We start from the raw sequence: 20,794 nt of genomic DNA on the forward strand, positions 1-20,794 counted from the left end.
TCTGCAGACATGTGAGACATATTTAGTCCACATACACATAAGAAAACAAGAAAACAACAACAACAAAACAGATGTTTTTGATGTAGAGATTTTTTGCAACTAATAATCTAAACTTGATATTCAATTTAATAAAAAATTTAAAAAAAATGTTTTCATGTTGGAAGTTTGAGAAACAGGAGAAAGCAATACTTCAGTAGCTCAGTATGATGGAAATTGTACTTACCCATGGTGCAGTTGGTGGTGAAATAAGGCTCAATTGTGGCCATATCGTCCTGTGGGATCCGTGGGTCATAGCTGGCCGAAATCCGAAAAGGTGATCCTCCATGGCTCCCCAAGGTGAGGTGGACCACTGCCCAGCTGCCAAGGAGAGAAAGCAGGAGTAGAGTCAGTGCAAGGAGCAAGCACCACGGCTGGCAGAAATACCCACACCCACTGCGAGGGTCGGGTGTTAGGGTAGCTTGGGCCTGCCCAGGCTGAATCTCCAAGGAGTTACTGTCCAGGGCTTCAGTAGAGGCAGACATGGGGGCTTGCTCATTTCCTTCCATTTTGGGAGGGTCCCTTTTATCCTTTGTCTGGTGATGCATGGCCCAGACTTTGAGCCCACCCAGACTCTGCAGGTCTAGTACAAGTTTTAGAAGGGGCCAGGTGCCTCAGCTTACAAGCTGCTGTGGAGTCAGACCTACGCGTACAATTTTTAAAGCCACAATTACAGCAGGTGTGTGATCAAGAAACACACTCTGCGCCCAAGGTATTGTGTGTTAGCAAGCTGCAGTCCTGCAGTGAATGCTGTGCTCCCTCAACCACCGGCTGGCTTTGTGCAGCCTAACTGTCCCTAATTTTATTAAGCAAATTGTGCTGATTTCTCTTTGGCTCCGAGCTCATCAACAATCTCCCTCTCTTACTCTCTCTCTCTCTCTCTTTTTCTCCCCTCCCACTTTTTCCTACCCACCCCTTCATTTATAAATATAAGTCGTGACACCAGTGTCCTGTAAAATAACTAGAGAAAGTTAATTTATGAATACCATACCTTGTGTGCAGACACACAGCATTAATAGATTAGAGTAGCTGTGCTCTACACACACACACACTCACTCAATAACATGTTTACTTGAATGCACACAGCAACAACAGCACAATATTCTATTAGACTGCTGCACTGTGTCCATGAACACTATCCCGCAGTGATGTGAGATACCAGAGTTTTTTTTATCCCAATCCTATTTGAAGTGTATACAAAAGCCTAATGTGTTTGGAAAGTCAAGTAAAAAGTAGGATACACTCATGTTATTTCCCAGGCGTCTTTTGATTGTTGCTGCGCTGCAGAACAAACAATACAAGCGCACAGGGCAAACCGATTGATCGAGCCCTGCTGTATGCCAAATGATATTTAACTTCAGCTGTGAATGGAGTCACTAAAATATACAGCAGAATCAATGAGAAACAAATGAGACTGGCTCAAAATGACATTCACACTGTTAAAAAGGAGGTTGGATATCTACGTGTAATTAAAATATACTGAGAATTATATATATATTTTATGGAGTGGATGTGATCCCAGGGACACAAATCTTACCCCCACAAGATATTTTAAGTGTGTTCTGTATGCTCAAGAATGTTACCCTGGAGACTCTCTCCCCTTCTATCTGGATGTTTCCTGCCACTGCTAAAGGACTCTAAGCCCTGAAGTTTAAGTAGCACCTTTTGCCTTCTCCTAAGCCCACTTTCGCCAATTATAAAGCTGTAGCGTGCATAATACCTATGAGAGGCAGAGGTAGTATATATCAAACCAGGGATTACACTCTAAGAGACACTCTGGTTCAATCAGGAAAAAAATCTGAATCAACCCTCTGTAGTCTGAGCCTCATCCAGCTCTGCAGCTCACTGTTTTGTGGCACGGTTTGGTCGTGCTGTCTTCATTTCTTAATCAGAAGCAGCTGTACAGAATTGGTGGCCAGGCCATAATCCACAATGTGCTGAAAATACTGTATATTTTCAGGTTTTTTAAAGATATTTTTGATTCAGTGGGGACAAATAGGTAAGAGGTCCTTTTTAAAGGTTATTCTGAGAGATTTCAGCAGGTCTCTGCCTTTTCAATTATGACATGTGCACTGGGAAATAGAAAACAGTTTATTTTGGGGGCTTATTTTTTTTTTGCTTTGTTTGGGTAGAATAGTGTGAGTAAGTGTACACCAAATATAAACGCACACACACACACTACTACACAAACAGGCTCTGAGCTTTTCTGATTTCCCTAACGTCTGTGTTCAACCTCAACAGGCTTTGCATTACTACATTTGCCAGATTCCCTCCTTATGTGTTTTTTTCCTCCACTTTTCATTGCTCTCACCTTATTTTATGTGCCATCTCTCTGCCTCTCTCGTCATCCTGACACGACAGTGTGGAGAAAAGGTGCTGACCGGATGAGAAGTGGTGTTACAGCACCACTGTTTCCCTGCAGAGAACATCTCTACAGTGTGGGATCTTCTCCCCTCCATTCTTTATAATGGGACCCCTTGATTTCAGTTGGGATTAAAAACAATTGAAATGTAATGCACAGATTGTGTGTAATAATTTAGTGGACAAATCCAACTTTAAATGGGAGCTGTTATGATTGATCTGACAGCATAAAAAAGCTATTTTGACAGCTGAATTATTAGTATTATTAATATATTACAGGACATATTAACCACAGAAGATCAGACCAGGGCTGCCAGAACACATCATTCATACATTTAAACCTAATTAGCGGTATACTACACAAGGCACAGTGGACCTTAATATAAATAAATAAAATGAAATAAATGATGAAAACTCATCATGCTGGAATTAGATATACATGACTAATCAGAATGCTTGATGCTAATAATACTCATTATAGTCCTTTGCGTCCTGACGGCCTGTTGGTTATTTAGAATCACCTGACCTTTGTTCAGACTGCCGTTCGGTAAAAGCCTCTCCCATGATGGGAATTTTTTTTTTTACCACAGCAAAACAAAACAAAACAGCTCCATCTAATCTTTGCTGCCAACTGACAATTCACATTTCATAATGCTATTCATTTATGCTCCCTTAGTGCTGTGCTCTGGCTCCTTTAATTTTCATTTAGTGTGTGTGTATGTGTGTGTGTTGGTGAGGATGTAGGATGATTATGTCCTAACCAAATTAAGGTTTATTTGTATTGTGGGTTCTGGTTTGCATTAGTTGCGGGTCTCATCTATCAGGACAAACAATGCAGCAAACTGTGCTGAACAGTCGTGTCAAATTGATCTGAAACTTACGGTACTTGGACACAGCACATCATCAGGCCAGCTTTATATTGCCCTGTATGCAGTTTCTTTGTATGTTGTTGTACCTCTGGGCTCTGAACAAAAGACACTTTCCATGCTATATTATCTGCTCAGGTAGGAATTTGAATAGGGAAAGTAAATCTTCCTAACTTTGAGACTTACATGAAACTTTTTGTGAATTTCTTGCATTCAGTAACCTGGTTACCTGGTTTAAAAACACAATGGTTATCAAAAAAACCAACCCAATGATGCCATAAAACACATTTGCATGTAATGTGCATCCTGCACATTACATACAGTATTGACAAAGTCATTTAATTTGGGTACTTAAGCCTATAAATGCATGAATTGGAAAATGTTTTCAATCATGCCCAAAATACCCTGTTGAATGCATCGGAAGTAAAACTAAAAGAAGGGGAGGGGAGGAAACTGCTTTACATGGTAATGGAATTTTTTTACCCCCTAAGGGACATTGCCATAGGCTTTGATCATTCTGGCTGTTTGAGACTAAAGTGTTTTTTTTTTCATGGTGGAAAGATGAGATGAAATTGAAAATGATGCTGCGTACTACTAGGTGCACATGGAGGCGGTGGGGTTAAGGACTTAGGAGGTGGGTGGGGTGGGGGATGCTGCCATGATTGCTGCTGGATTGTGACTTAAGCCACATCGATTTTGACTGTCAAATGGCATAATGCACAGCAGGTTTAAGCCAATATATCAAGAGAAGTGCAGATTAGATTGAATGACCTGACACGACCTGGCTGAATGAATTCCACTTTGCCAAACTAAGCAGGATACCTGTGAATGGTATCTTGTTGAGAACGAAATCTGTTATGCCATAATGCAGCTGGACTGATGAGGTGGATGAGATAAGCCGGGTTTGGTTGTATTGAGGAGAGGTTTGTGGCAGAATCAATGAGCTTCATCTTTTGTTCTTATGGAGCTCTGATCTTAACTCTTAGTATTTGGTACGGGAAAAGTCACTATGCACTTTGGTGTCATAATACACATGCCAACAAATGATTTTATTGTAAACACAATACAATGGAGGAAGAGTGTTTTCGATGACAATCTATAGCAATCATGCTTTAACAGATAAAACTTGAAATTGCATTCAAGGCCAGTCATACCTGAATACAGCAATCCTTCATTTCAGTTCTAAGCAAATTATTCTGTGACTGAAAAATGTACAATGCAACCACAAGACAATTACAGGGGATGAAAGCAAACCTAACCAAATAAACAAGCCTGGGTGAAAATTAAAGAAGAAAAAAAAGATGCAAGCAAGTCCAACAGGGAAATAAGTCACAGTGGCCTAAAAGCATATATGCAAAATGCACGGCCAAGTTCAAAACAAACACAGACCAAATGGAGTGGATAATGACTGGTGACATCCTCCACTTCATACCACATCTTCACACAGGCGCCACAGACACATATTATTTCTGATAACTACATATTGACTGGTCATTTGCATATGTTTTAAAAAACATTCTCTGGAACTTCAGTCAATGCTGTTATGAATCCTGTATGTGTACTGCTGCAGGTAAGTTCTGCTACATGTTCACACACAACCCTGTTATCAGGGAAGCAAGCATGAAAATAAATGACTAGAGAAAAAATAAATAGAAAAATAAGAAAAACCTGTCTGCAGTGTCCTGATGTACACACCTGATATTAAACTCTGCTTTCAGATGCACCTACAAATACTGACTTGAAGGAGTGAACACATATGTGCACATGTATTTTATGTGACTCTGTAATCATCTGAGCATTTGTCACCCACAGTAGCATCAAGGCCAAAATACCATTTTGCAGAATGCTAAGAGATAGGAATGCTAAGCTTCAATCTGTAAGAGCTTAGTCAAAACAATACAAATACATTCCTGCCACAAATGGACATCGGTTCTTACTCTGACACTATACAAGAAGTTATAGGATAAATTAAGTGACGGAGTGATGGAAACAGACTGATAAAATGCTTTAGTTTAACATGTATATAATGGAAATCAAAATCAATTTCATTCACTCCATTCATCTATGGCATTCTTCATTGCCATAGATTTTACAAATGATTTTGCTAATGTCTGTTTTATCTGGTCTGATAATAAATCAAGTCCTGTAATCAGATGAAATCTCTGTCATCTACTGTCCCACTATGAAAACATGATCAGAACAATACGCTAGGGTCAGGTTGGGTTGGGATGAGGTCAGACCATCTGTGAGGATAACAATGAACAGAATGCAACTAACCAAAAACTGATTCTTCCAGACTGAGCAGCGGGCTTTAGACATTATTGCTTTGTATTGTTATCTTGTCATGAAATTAGACATTATTTATGAACTAAACTCACAAATTATTATGACAACAAAACAGAAGAGACACAATGTGACTATACAATCAGCTGCTAATGTAACATCCTATAATGTAATGTGGAGCTTAATTAAGGACTGTTGCTTATATTGGACAGGGACATGGACGCTGTGTCTGTGTGTGTGCAAGCGGTTCCTTTATTCAGTATTACGTACAGTAGATAAAAATAACACCTATAACCATGACAGCTTAAACTCCTATTCATGCCTCAACTCATCTGATGGCTGAGGGGGTCAACAACACGTCTTGTTGTGACTTGCAGCTTGTCTCTCAACAAGCCAAAATACCTGGAACACTGAACAGTCTGTTAGAACTAAAGAAAGATGAAAACATCTCTGTAAACTCAAGCAAGTCCACTTCTTTTATTTTAACACTTGAGCCCTATGTGAACAGAATTAATTCAGTGTTACCATGGGACTGCATGTGATTGAGAAATTACCCCTCTGCATATGTGTTTTGTGCTGCTCACAGGGATGGGAAAATAAAGTCTGTGCCATTCTTGAATCTACTGACATTAACCCTGTTCATTATATTACTATTAATAGACTGCTACATTATAACTGATGTTCCTTGATGCATGCTGCCATGCATAGCCACCATCTGATCATAGTTGGAGATTTCAGAGACTTCTGACAGATTTAAGCTGCTCTTTTTTTCCCCATTCATTGCAATGGAGACATGAGCATCCTGTTTTAACACCACATTTACTGTCTACATTTACTTGTAGGAGAGAAACTACAGAGTAATGACCTAAGGTCAAAAATGTTGATTCAACTTCATACTTTACAGTTTGCAGGATTCACACTACATTGGGCAGCAGTGGCTCAGTGGTGAGCAGGGTTGTCCAATAACCGGAAGGTCGGCGGTTCGACCCCAGCTCCTCCCTAGTCATTGTTGTGTGTCCTTGGGCAAGGCACTTTACCCGCATTGCCTCCAGTGCACTCACTGGTGTATGAATGCGTATGAATGAATTGGCGGTGGTCGGAGAGGCCGTAGGCGCACCTTGGCAGCCACGTCTCCGTCAGTCTCCCCCTGGGGAGCTGTGGCTACCACTGGTAGCTCACCACTGCCACTGTGTGAATGTGGTGTGAAAGAATAATGCATCTCAATGTAAGCGCTTTGAGTGCCTGCCCAACAGAGCAGAAAAGCGCAATATAAGACCAATGCATTATTATTATTATTATATAACCTCCACAATCGCTTCATATTACTAATATCCTTTAATACTGGTCCTATACAAACAGAGCTACCATGATTAATGACCTGTGGCCCCTGGTAACCACAAACGAATAGTGGTATAAACATTTAACTAACCAAAACGAGACTGAAGGCAGGTTTTGTTGATATCTAAATCCAGCTATCAACCAAATGAGGTGTTTTTTTTCATGAGGACGTGTTGGAGGTGCTTGTGTTGAATAATAGAGTGGTGACAAACAGCAGGGCTAAAAGTGACAGAAAACAAGACAGTGACAGAAGAAAGTGACAGAAACAGAAAAAGTGCTCAGAGTTGCAGGCAGCAGTTCAGTTGACTCGATTTCCACATCTGCTGATGTTATTAGAAGTGCAGCAGTAGCATCTTCACATGAGACCAACAGACATCAAATGAAAAGCACATAACTCAGGTAATACATGCAACAGCTATTCCTGTCTTCATCAGAATGATCACACATGTTAGATATGAATAACATGTCAACAGACATCCCAGCTCTAATCAGTCCCATCCCCCCTCTTTATCTCCATACTTTCCACCATTAGCCACATAGCAATCAGTTACATTGCTTCACTTTCTCTGCCATCACTTGATCCTTTGAGCTGATTTCCTCATACTGCTCTGTGAGCTGTTGTTCCACCCACACCATTACTATTCAGAATAATTCAGACGTTACAATTCAACAGTTGCCACGCTGTCTAATGATATTGTGCTGATTGAAATATCACAGCAATTGCGAGGTGGGAAACGTTAGGCTTGGGGTTGTAAGGAACCTCGGAGAGTGTTAAGCATGATTGTGAAGGGGAATGGGAACAACCTTCTCTTCACACAATAACAGAAAGTACATGTTTTGCTCAAGAAAAGCAGCAGAGATATCATTGCCCTAACTGCAACCTCATCATTATAAGCTGCCCATTTTCCTTTTCTAAGCTTTCTACTTGACTGATCTGAACTCATTTGTGTTTTTTTTCCTGTCAGTGTCAAATTAAACTGCACATCCAATTTAATAAGGCCGCCGCATCTACCTCTCATGGCACATAAAGCATGGAAGACCTCTATAAATCACTAATTTCACTGATGAAAACTTTGCTTTCGACATAAACTGCTAAGCTATTACAAAGATGAAAGCAATGGGGGGAGAGTTCACATGGCTCCTTGCACTTTTTAATTATGACCCAAATTCAATTACTTTGCAACCTCATACTTTACAGGGCCACAGGAAATTGCTCCAATCAAGTGACAGCACTTGTGATTAAAACATGTTCTCTTTGTAACACATAAATGCTCCAGTTAAAGGCTCACAGGAAATGGCGGATAGTTCAGAACAACAGGAAACATTCACCCTCTTGTAATTGTGTAATTTATCATATGTCACCAGCTTACATCAAAATGTTACATGCGTAGTTTACAATAACAGGCTCTGTTATTCTGCTGCTTCCAGCACATGGGGGCAGATTGTCTGCAGCATACCAAAGCTGCTGACAATCCAACAAATGGCCTCATGTAACATTACTCATCTGCATTCTAGCTTAAACGCATTGCTTGTTGGGGGTTGGGGGGGGGGCACTTCATTGTTATCATATTTTGGATATAAAATTCACGTAATGCTCGCTTTATTGGAGTGCAGTGCAGAGGTGGATGAGGAGGACAAAATGCTGGATGGGTTTGATAATAAAAAACTTTCTCAACTCCAAAACATAATTAAACTAATGATATTTAATTGTGTGCAAAGTTATAAGTTGATCTTAATGAAAACATCCTGAAAAGGGTTAAACCAGCGAAGGGCCGCTTTATTACAAACAATTCCACATCTGACCTGTCTGATTTCACAAACAGAGGGCTTTTAATCATAAAAGTTGCAGTAACATTAACATGACTTCAAAACTTTGACCAATAGCAGTTCATAATATTAGCCTGCTTCTAATGCTTCAATTAAATGTATATACAGCCTTGGTCATAGTTTCATATAGTTTAATTGTGTTTTTCTGGCTTCTCTTCTGCTAATCATGTTTACATGCACAGATGGTTTTCTATAGAAGTCGTCTATAGAGGAATATATGCATTCATACCCCTTTGTTGATTGAGATCAATAAGTAACTGCATTCATCATGAGACAGTCCATATTTCAGCAGATGGCACCTAAAATCTCTATAGCCTTATGATGTATTGTGTTTCTGGTGATGAGTGTCTATTAAATGTGCTTGGTTACTATGCAGACGTCTGTGTACACAAAACCTCCATGCACAGACATTCTGAACCTAAAAAAAAGAAGAGTGGATTTTAAGTAGGTTACAGTATATGGTGGTAATTGCTGTGCATTTCTATCATGTCTGTGTTCTCTTTATGCTCAGGCTCAAATTAGGCTGCCTATTTATTGTGTATTAAAAGGGAATATGTGAGTGGTATTTACTTGAAAACCTTAGCCACGAGGTTGTATAAAAGAGATGTTTTCCATGTTTAAATAGAAAGCACGAGGGAGTGGGTGTTAGGCTGAGAGCTTGAAAAGCAGCATCAATGTGAATATGATATGATTTGGGTTTAGTGAGAAATACTGACTAAACCAAATATTAAGTTGTAGCGCTGCATGATTTGTGTTTTTCTTTTGGAAGGTCTATACCACTCTTATGCAACAGATTACATTAATCCTGATTAAGATGTTTATTTCATTTCATTTTATGACTGTTTTTATTCATTTATGTTTTGATTTTAAACCAATCATGACCCTATAAATCTAACTATGAACAACTACCTCTCAATTCATCATTCACATCACTCTTCCTCAATGTGTAGCAATAACTAGGTCGTCGTTTACAAAAGGGTTTAAATAAGTTAGATTTTACAAAACACAATATATTTTAGAGCAGCAAAGGCTAGGAGACACAAAACAATGTTCGAGTATTGGAGGCTTGGTTGCCGATTGATTGAGGATTGTTTATTTGAAATATGCTGGTATTTCGCATGAATAATCACATAAGCTGCAATCATGTGGAACAAATCCATGATCAAATTTCCGCTTGCTCCTGTGAGGGTAACTTTATGTTTTATGCACAAATCCCTATTAATGTTGACATCTTTCACAGGAAAATGACTGAACGGTTTTCATCAAGATCCTTTTAGGCATTTGGTGGAAAAAAATACAGTTAATTACAGTGAGAAAGAGACTGACTCCCACAGCTCGACTATTTTGCAGTTATTAATAAATAGCTGTGTTTATACTGCAAATTTTGTGCCACACAAATGAAACTCATAACATTGTGAAGTAACAGTGTGTGATAGCTGAGGGTCAGTTTTGGAGTAACAAAATATTCTTGCTTTGCTTTCTACGTCCATGACATCTTGACGTATTTATGTCATCACAAAATCCCCACCGCTAATTGAAACATGTATTGCATGTAAAATATTTGTTTCTATTTTTCATGCACATTAAAATGTCCGTGCACAGAGTGCGCTAAATTATATTAATGCTCATTCTTTAGTCATATGAAAACGTCTCGCCGAATAGATAAGACCCAATCTTTCAGTTGATTAAATCTCTGCAGCCAATCTGAAAGCAGCAGGACCAGTATGTTTGTTTCCAATTACAACCTCTAATTTGAGGGATGTGCTGGATATTACCAAAACAGTGCCCAATTACACTCACCTCATGTGGGTACTGTGATTAAATTTTATGCAACTAGGGGCTGCTGCTTGATGACGCATTCAACATACGCATCAGTTGTTTCACTCCTTCCAAGGGATTCTCCCATACTGCAGCCCTCACAGCAGACACGTGTCAGCAGTGGAAAACTTGATGTGAGGAAGCCAAATTTGTTGAAATATTCTAGATTTTCAAAACATTTAATGCTTGTGCTCTGACCTTGTAGTGAAAACCCACAGACATGAGGAAATTTGTAAACTTGTCTTATTAAATCTATTTATGAGCCATGCTTTTCATGTATGTATCTCACTGGTTCTGCTGATTTACTTCACTGCAGTCTCCTTGCCTACTGACGTCAAAGCCATTTTTTAGCTTGAACTGAGTGCTAAATATTGTTCAGCCAGTGACATGCACTTCCCACACTGCCTACATGTGCCAATCAGTAAAAATAAAATAAAATTATTCAGTGAATACCAGATATACTTCATTGTTTGAGCATTTGATTAAATGTGGCAGACTTTGGTGCGTCACATGGTCTAATCAAAATCAGTATTACTCATTTTTTGGGCCCACGGTGCTGTACAAGTCATTAAGTGCCTTGCCTGTGTGGGAGTGACTTCAAGAGGCCTGTCCTTGCCTTTGCCTGCCTCATGGTAATAAAGATGTGCAGTGGTGCAGAAGCATGCATATAGATGTAGACATATGTAGGAAGGAACATGATTTCGCTGCCTTTTAGCAGTATTACACTTTTATGTTCTGGTACTTTGTGAATTAACACACCCTGCCTATCTCTCTTTTATATGTCCAGCAGGTTCAAGCAGCTCACTGACAAGATGACACTGATATCACATCTAAAATCATGTTCACAGCCTTCATTTGAAGAGAGGTGTGAAGACAGGATCCTCAGCAAAAAAAAAAGAGAAAAGGGACAGAAAATCATTTGTGCTTTACATTTTGAAGTGTACCAAAAAGCAGCAGCACTGGGGCCATCTGAACCAATGTTAGATATTGTGAACAACCTTTTTGCATGAATTCCTCTTATGCACCAGACATCACGTACCCCATTGACTGCCCGGGTGGACGGCTACTGTGAGCTCTCGGACACTTTCTACCTGTACCGTGACTGAGCTCAAACCAACAGCAGCCCTCACAGTGTATACACCTGGTGGCAGCAGCAGGTTGTTACAGGAACACTGCACCTTTATTCTGTGTACCTTTAATATAAATGTCAGTGTTCCCATCAATAATATACCTACTGTTCTACCAGAGCACATTTCAGTCCCTGATAGTTGCAGTTTTTAGGCTAGATACACGCTTACATCGAACAAAATCATATAATGTCTTACAAAGACAATAGTTGTAGTCAATGTTACTGTGTGTGGGGGGGAATGTTTTACTTTTTATTTAAAAAAAACTGTCTAAATAATTTAAGAGATACTGTCTCGCCAGGAGAATGAAAAGAAATGTGAAGAATAAAAATATGACCTGCAAGTGTTTTACTTATTTTGCCGTAAGAAAAGTCCTGAACTCTTTGTACCGTCTTCCTCCTGAGAATTGAAGCTTTAGTTTGACACAATTTTTAACAAATGATCCACCATTAGGGAGGTCACATTAATTCATCCCTTAGGGAAAAATAACCAGGAGATAATTGCTCTGCAGCTGTTATACTAAAATCTTAGCACACCTCTCGTAAGACTTTAACCAATCAGGACAAAGCTGTGACATCACAGATTTGTTTTTCAGTCTATGCAGCCGGAGAAAAGCAGCTGCAGCAGCTGGCTCAGAAACCTGCAGGTGCTTTGCTCAAATGAAGTTTTAAAGTCATGTGACGTGGTGACAGCCTGCAGCGCCGGCTCAAGTCAAGCAAGGTTTCTCTCTGACATGTATTGTTTAAGACCAGCATGCAATGGTGTGCAGCACCTCCTAAAATTGAAAGGATTTAATAGCAGACACTGCCATTTTGGACAAAAGACGCCATCTTGGAGGCACACTCTCCACAAAAGATGTCAAGAAATGAGGAGAAATGCCATCCATTGCTCTGTAGTCAGTGGTGGACACCAGTCACTGAGTGAGCCTTTGATTTGGAATCAAACTTGTGAACTTCTGAAAACAGACCATGATTGTCTGGAGGTGTAATTTCTTAAAGGAAAATGTGACGATGATGGATGGGTTAAAACATGTCGAATCATTTTTGCATGTCCGACATAAACAGTGTAAACATGCTGTCATGAACGACAAACCCTGCTGTGTAACATCAAATCAGTGTGTGTGTGTGTGTGTGTGTGTGTGTGTGTGTGTGTGTGTGTGTGTGCATGCTCCCAATTTCACGCAAATGAAATGAATCTTCTGTCATTCAACTGCAATGAAACTGGGCCAGGGTGACTGACATGCAGCACAGCAAAGAAGAAAACCTTGCTGTGAATAGGCAGTGAGAACACTCTTCCATGAAAACTTTATGTAACTAGGGGGAAGATGAAAGGAATAACAACTCTATTTTGCCATATCTTTTGTCATTACAAATAACAGCTCAACAGTTTGTCCCTCTAATTTGCTGGGCGTGTTTCCAAGACTAGAGAGAATCTAAGTTTAACCCTTGTGTCTCAGAAAGGCCAAAATGTAAACCTTTTCTTCTTATTAAAGTGAATGAAGTGTGAATGCACACCTTTGATTTGTGGTGGGAAATTTAAATCATTTTGAAACCTCATATTCAAGAAAGATACACTGTGGTGTTATTGTTCATGAAAGAATGGAAACATTTGGAGTTGGTTCAGTTATTTAAAGTACCGAATTTAACTATCCTGAAGAATGCAAACATGAGAGAGCTTTGATTACCTTCTTTGTGGTGCTGAAATTGTTTTTTTTTTTTTTTAATAATTTTATCCCTTCGGATTTCTCTGCCTTCTAACAAATAAAAGCTACACTACCAGCAAACGTTTGAACACAGCTTCTCATTCACTGGGTTCTTTTCTTTTCTTTTTTTTTTTTAGATTAATACTGAATCAAATAAAAATATGATAAACACATATGGAACAATGTGGCTACTTTGCCTTCACTTAGCAGTCCGACCTAAACCATATCAGTTTGGTTAGGTTGCGTGCAGTGATGACCAGGTCATCAGATGCATGGGTGTGTTTGGGGGTCCTGTTGATGGTCCACAAAGCACAAACCACATGGGATGGCATATGACTGCAGAATGGCTGTGGTAGCCATGCTGAGAATTAAAAAAAAAAATCACCAACACAACATGATGTAGAAACATCTTTTCTGCTTCTGAAAGGAGATGGTGGGTAAAACTAATAATATCAACTTTGGACTTATCAGACCAATGTACAGATTTCCACTGGTCTAATGTCCTCGCTTGTGTTTCTTGGCTAATGCAGTCGTAGCTTCTTTGCTGCAATCCAACCATCCAAAGTCCTGATTCATGCGGTCTCTTCTGAACAGTTAATCCAAGTCTAGATTGCTGTTACTTTGTGGTTTCTAAGAATGATGATCTTCTCCTCCTGGGGTTTTCCTCATGAGATCCAGCTTTTGATTGTTGTCATGACTGCACTTAAGGAATTGTTCTAGTAGTTAATAGTTCTCAAAAGTTCCCAATTGACCTTCATCTATCTATTTAAATGAAGAAGAAATCATTAAATGAGAATGTGTGCCCTTGTGTACTATATGGTAGCATGGTATTGTGTACAATTAGCATGTCCCCATGCATTTAACCCTGGCATGTCATTTTATGGCAACGCAATTCAAACCCTACAAACACAGTATGTAATGATGCCAGAAATACAAAATGCATTCTAACAACAGACTGTGTGTCTTGGCGTGTTACTCATGTCCTCCCTTCAGGATGCCAACTGGCCGCTTATCAGAGGGACAAAAAAATCTTAAAAGAAATTGTGTTGCAAATTTGAGGTGGAGAACTTATAAGTAAAGCAAAGCTTCTTCAGAAGCAATTTAAAGGGTTTAAATCATCCTCCTATAGATTTGCACTTTTGGAGTAACACATTTCTAATGGGCATAATCCATATAGTCAAATAGTCTGTCAATACTACATCATTATTGTCTCTTTCAGTTGTCATGAGATTCACAACTATTTTTAGCTTTAGTCCTGGCACAAGCAGCGGCTTGCTTTTCCCAGCTGGGCTCAACACTTCATGATTCAGTCGGTTGGTGGGCACCAGAAAACACATGGCTCTCTTCAGAGACTGCCCTCCATACTGGGCTGCTTTACATTCAGCTCCTGTGCTCCGGGAACACTCAAGCATAGTTTAGCGGTAAGGACGTGAAACCCATAAAACACGTTCAGTCCCAGAGAAGATTTATCATCAGGCTCCCTCTCTGCTGCTGCCAGCAGTAGATTACATGTCAAAAGTGGCACAGTGAGCAGATATTTCAGGCAATAAGTATGGGTGGAGGGAGAGAAGGACTCGAGAGTGATATTGCTTGGTCTTGCAGAGAGAAGGGCTCAGGCTGACCCTTGATCCTATTGTTCTTAAGAGTGATGGCTGACCATAAACCTGCCTGACATCATTGAGGTGAAATGTAGCAACAGGGGAAGCAAAACAGATTACAGGCCTGGGGTATATATACCCAGTATGGAATCTTCTTGCAGATAGAGCACAGAACTGCAGAGGTGGTTGCCATTCTGGAACTCTTGCACAGAGGTTATGAGCCAATGGCAAAAATGTTAATGTCACTCATATCATGGCAGACAGTATTTGATTTAACGGAAAACCAATTCTGCTTGAGGCTAGGTGTTCAGACACAGACTATGTAGTCATGATTAATATAAAAATAAAACCACTTTCCTCAAAGATAGACTTATCAATAAGACAACAGACACGCACTTTATTGAACCACGGTGCATGTTGTTGACCTGGATAAACAGAAATCTTCCTGCACACAAACCAAACAGCATCTTAATGCTGCAGTTATTATTATACACATTATGTCTTTATGTAAGTACAGGCTTACAGTACTGTCTGATGTAACAGTGTGTGAGCTCTTGCATGTGACTGGAAAAAATACTTCAAAACATCCAATTCAAAAAGAGTCGCCCCATTTCCTCAAACATTCAACACAGACCAGTCGACATATTTAAAATTCTCACTGAAAAAACAGTGTACTTGAGGGTGCAGAAACCAACACATATGATGCACAATCATTTACGTGTTAGCTTTTAAAGTTGTGTGTGTTTCATAATTTGGATTTCTCAGTTGAATAAAATGTTAATTGTTCTTAACTGAAAGACCAACAACACATTAAGGACAGATAATGAGCTCCATAAATGCACCCTACCTCTCCTTAAAATGGTGCAATAAGCTTCAGCTGGCACTGCTGTGGGAGCAGCAATAAGGCCGCGGTTTGTTTATTCTCTGCTTCTGTGGAAATCCTTTGGCTTGTCACTTATCATCAAAGGTAGAGGGCTCCTTGCACAAATGATCTTTGAGAAGCTGTGCTGACTCATGCATTTGATGTGCAGTGACAACATTGCAGTTCTAGTATTTCTCCTGCTCCCTGAAGCTTTCATGGATATCTCCTGTCTGTCACTTCATATTCAGCAAAGAGGCACCCATGGCCATATGATCTTGAGGAATCACAGTTGACAACATATTGTCATGCCATATTTTTTTTTCCCATATATTCAAAACTTACGGGGCGTTTAACAGGTGGTACCGTTCAACATGCATTTACATCATACATCTGTGTTTTAGGCCTTGTTCTTATTTTTTATTTTTCCTAATCTAGCATGGACTAGAATGACAGGTTCAATTATTTCATCATCTGTCACTGAGTGTTTGAAATTTCTGATGAAAACATAACCACTGTTCAAACAATTTTAAATGCGGTGAAGGTGTTCAATGCAACTCACGCTACAAAAGAGACAAAAGTTCAAATATCTTTGTACTAAAAAAAGAAAAAGAAACATCAAAGTGATAGTTTTATGCCCACGGGACAAAGCATAAAACGTTAAATCCATTCACAAACTAAAACTAATATTTCTGAAGAGAGAAACCCATTTAAATGCTCCGACATGCTGCTTAACACTCCATTTAGCTCAGTGACACTGTATTAAGTAAAATACACTAAGAATAGCAGCTTTGAACACTATGATAAGAAGGGAAGCTTTAAGAAGTTTCTGTAGATGCACCTTGATAAAGAAAAGTCATTTGATTTAACAGTTTTTACAATGGGTGGGAACAGATATATTGCACATTCATATTATCATCGTTTTATCGTGTTAAATGAAAAAGATTATTTTTAAAGCTACAGTGATGTGCTAAACGTATGTGTCCCCCTTGTGGCAATGGGAGTAATTACAGGTGCCAGTGTGTGCAGCTGAACTCGCTCCTGATGTGTCACAAAATTATAATTGTTTCAAGAACTAAGCTAACTAAGCTCGCTGCGAAGGGAGGACCCAATTGCTGGAGTAGACTGTTAAAGGTGACCTACTATTTAAAATAGATGTGTTAACAGTGGAAATGCCTTGATCCTAATTTTATAATCCGGGGACTGCAAACCAGAATATGATCATTTCAATGCCAATGCTAAATGTTTTTATAATACTTCTAAACACTGCAATGTGTGAAACCCAATTAAAAAACACTTTGATAATATCACTGCAAATGATGTGAAAATATGGTAATAATTTGTCATATTTAAGTCATATATTTATGAACGTATCAGACTAATGTGTTCCAGCATAAGCCTTCAGTCAGACTGCTAATGAAAGCCCATTTGTTGTTTTTGGCAGAGCACCAGGCCGCAAGGTCATCCAGAAGGGTCTATCCACCATAAATTCTTCATCTCATTTATCCTACTTCTCTTTCGGCATTATGAAGATTTGAATTGGATTTAACTTCATGCTGTTACTGCTAATACAATGAATGATATACCAAAGACAAAACAATTTGTCATCAATCACACCACAACTGGTCTCAGGTATTAGTTCATCAGAGACGGCAGGGAGCACTCTGAACATGACGGTCTCTTCCTGTGGTGTAATTCTGTTGTTTGGCATTCAGCCAGTTGGGCCTGGTTTACTGTTGTGTGAACCTGCTTATGTAAAGCCGTGTTTCATGTCACTCTAATTTCAGTGTTAATCCCCAGGTGAGTGATTTTAATGGTGTTTTTTTGGCATATTTTTTATGATTTCATACAAAAAGTCAGCAAAATTATAAAAAGTAAGTAAGGATTTATGAATTTAAAAATCAAATGGTATGTTCATTTGGCTGTTTAGAGCCTTATACTGACAAAGGCATGTCTTATAGATACAAGTCCAGGTCTAGTTCAAGGTCCTGTCAAACTGTCATTTTGTTATTTGAAAATACTGTGTTGTGCCTTTACTTAGGGAAAAATAGATAATAATAAGCAAAACAATAAGCACAATGTTTTCCCAAACTACAAGATGTCTGTTTTCCTCAAGGACATTCCACAATTGTTTGTCATACACATAACTATGAGTCACACAAACCAATTTGACACTAAAGGTTTATCACTAAAAAAAAGTTTGGGTCTTCTGTTATTCTCCTACTATTGACATTTAGCCTTCTCTATCATACTTAAACTAAACCCTGACAACTGCTTGTGTGTCCTCATACAGGTTCCTCATCAATGCACCAGATCAGCTGCTCAGAGCTCTTCACGGCTGAATGATCTGCCTGGACCCATCACTGACCATCATCCTCTCGCTTCCCTTTTTTCTTTTGCTCAGTATCAATCCAAACATCCCTCTGTCTCTTTTGGTCCACTGCCTTTCTTTCCATTAAATACCATACCCGCAACCGCAGCAATGTAATCCACCGCAACATACAGTGCATCAGCATAGCAATCAATCACGCCAGCTGTCCTGCCACCTTTCGCACTCCAGAAGTGCAGCTGACATGCGAGCCGTCAACTTACTGTCGTTCACTGAACCCCCCCGCAGAAACCAAGGTCTGAAGGTGCAGTCAGCACCTACGCACAATTCGTTTTGTTCTCTGACAAACCACCACGCTATGATGCAGAGACTGAAAGTCTGGTTTATTTCCACATAAGCCATTAAGACAGTGGGTAATGAAGCTATACAGCTTACACCGCCCAAGCTTACAGAGGCTATTAAGTGGATGAAGTATCAAACTGAGCAGAAATCTTTTTTTATTTATTTATTTTTAAATAGCACATAGTATTTACAGTGACTCTAATGCTTTCAATTATCTAGTCAATCTGTGCAGGAAGGTGAGATTTCACAAGGCAAGCCACATAATGACATCCTGATGAACAGCAATCAGGACGTTACATAAGCCAACATTCTGTTTTCTCAGTACAGCTGCTGCATTATTGATTGAAAAAGTTAACTGTTGAAATTAAAGCCCCACAGCTATGCAACTAAATCTTAATGGAAAAATTATTAAACTCTGAACACCCATTATTTAGACAAATATTACAAAATTCATAGGATTTACATCTTCTGTGCATATTAATGAAAAATAAACATGTGATTCTCAATGAACACTATAGTACTTGGGAATTAACTTTTTTGAAGCCCTGAGTTGGACATTTTGACCGGAAGCCATCTTGGTTTTGGAGCATGAATGCCCCACATTTAAATCAGATGGTGAAAGTGGAAGGGAGTGAGGAGTAGAGCAGACTGTGAACATGGAAATCTGAGTAGTGACCTTTTTAATTACCCGTTTCCTAAAGCACACCCTGCTTCACCATCTATTTTACAGTCAATGTAACCATATGCTATATTAGAGATGGCATAAAACTACAAAGAATCGCAGAAGCTGTCACCCTGGCTGCATTAGCAATATGCGATATCACTCCAGCAAAAAATCAAAGAACTGAAAGAGAAAGAAAAGAGCAGAAATTCTGCAGTAGGATGTTATGAAAGCTTTGAAAAATATGGTTTGTATAACTTTTTTGTGTTTTTGTATATTTATGATGGGATTGATGTAGTTAGAGAAATGTAGCGATGTAGAGAGAGAATCCTTTGAAATATTTTGCCTTCAAGGAGTCCATGGCCTGAAAAGTTTGAGAGCACTTGGTAATAGCACACATCAGTATATAACAACTAAACATAATACACAGTGCAGAACATGCTGTGAGCTTCTTTAGCTAGGAATAGCAAATACATTTTTTGGAAGAAGTGCAAATATAACAGCGCGTTATTCTAATATATTACAAGATCCCTAATGTACAGCAGCTGAGTTGTGGTTATGTAATGACCTAAAATTTCTGCATAGCTCTTCAGTGTGAGGCGTAGAGCCACAAGTGAGACATTTCCGTAATGGTCTCAGTGAGCCGAACGCATCAAACAGTGGACCACAACTCTGTGACCTTCCTAACCCTAACCCTAACCCTAGCTGTAACCCTAATGCAGAGCTAGGGTTAGGTTCTAGGCCATCGTGAGGCGTAGAGCCTGAAGTGAGACGTTTCCGTAATGGTCTCAGTGAGCCGGATGCATCAAACATTGAACCACAACTCTGCGACTTTTTAACTGTAACCCTAACCTCAACCCTTGTTTTGAACCTAGCCCTAACCCAGCAGTGCTAAGCACAACTGCCTCTTGTGATAGTACATTACTTTTTTTTCACTATTGGAATATATTTTTTTTTTTAGCTCTTTATTGTTGTCTTGTGTCTGTGTGGCAGTGATGGACTAGAGAAGCTGGTAATGGCATATGCTGCAGCCTCCCAATTTAAACTAGGATTTGCCAAAGTAAGAAATGTTACATCAAGAATGTTAACACGTTGGAGGACTCATATTTAATAAAAGCAATAGTACAATGGGAACGGGTACTGTTCCAATTATTGGGTGCTTAATATCAACTTGTCATTGTGAGAGCCACAAGTGCAAAATACAGAGCTGTGCAGCTCATATCCTATCATCATATCAAATAACTAACATTAAATATTTTTACATGCCTTAAGATGATTGTAAACACATTCATCTATAAGGTTTGATAATCAAATAAATAAAAGTTTAGAAAGTTTGCAGTGAGGGTCAGTCGCCTTATTCTGCATTATTAATATTACAAGCAAAACAAAAAGAAAGCAGGTTAAATTTGTATTGTGCTCTACTTAAATTTCTTATGACCCAGTCAAGCCCCCCCTCTGTATAATTTATCTCACATTGAACCTGTAGATGTACACACACTGCATACAGATATAGTAAGAAATCTAAGCCAAGTTCTTAGTTTTCAAAGTTGTTGCTCATACAGACTCACCTTGACAAGAAAGTAATCCTCTCACACAAACACAGACACACACACACAGAGTCATGCACCAATACACAAACCAGTTCCT

At 39.2% G+C, this 20,794-nt stretch overlaps 1 protein-coding gene across 1 annotated transcript in view; it reads right to left on the reverse strand.

Moving 5' to 3' along the window:
• Positions 1 to 20,794, reverse strand: part of alk (ALK receptor tyrosine kinase) — a 236,237-nt gene that overhangs the window by 52,417 nt on the left and 163,026 nt on the right. The window contains exon 6 of the mRNA XM_028395006.1: positions 224 to 357. Within this exon, the coding sequence (XP_028250807.1) occupies positions 224 to 357 (134 nt within the window). The remainder of the gene's footprint in view (positions 1 to 223; positions 358 to 20,794) is intronic.

This window comes from Parambassis ranga, chromosome 22 (genome assembly GCF_900634625.1).
Source record: "Parambassis ranga chromosome 22, fParRan2.1, whole genome shotgun sequence".
Taxonomy (NCBI): Eukaryota; Metazoa; Chordata; class Actinopteri; family Ambassidae; genus Parambassis; species Parambassis ranga.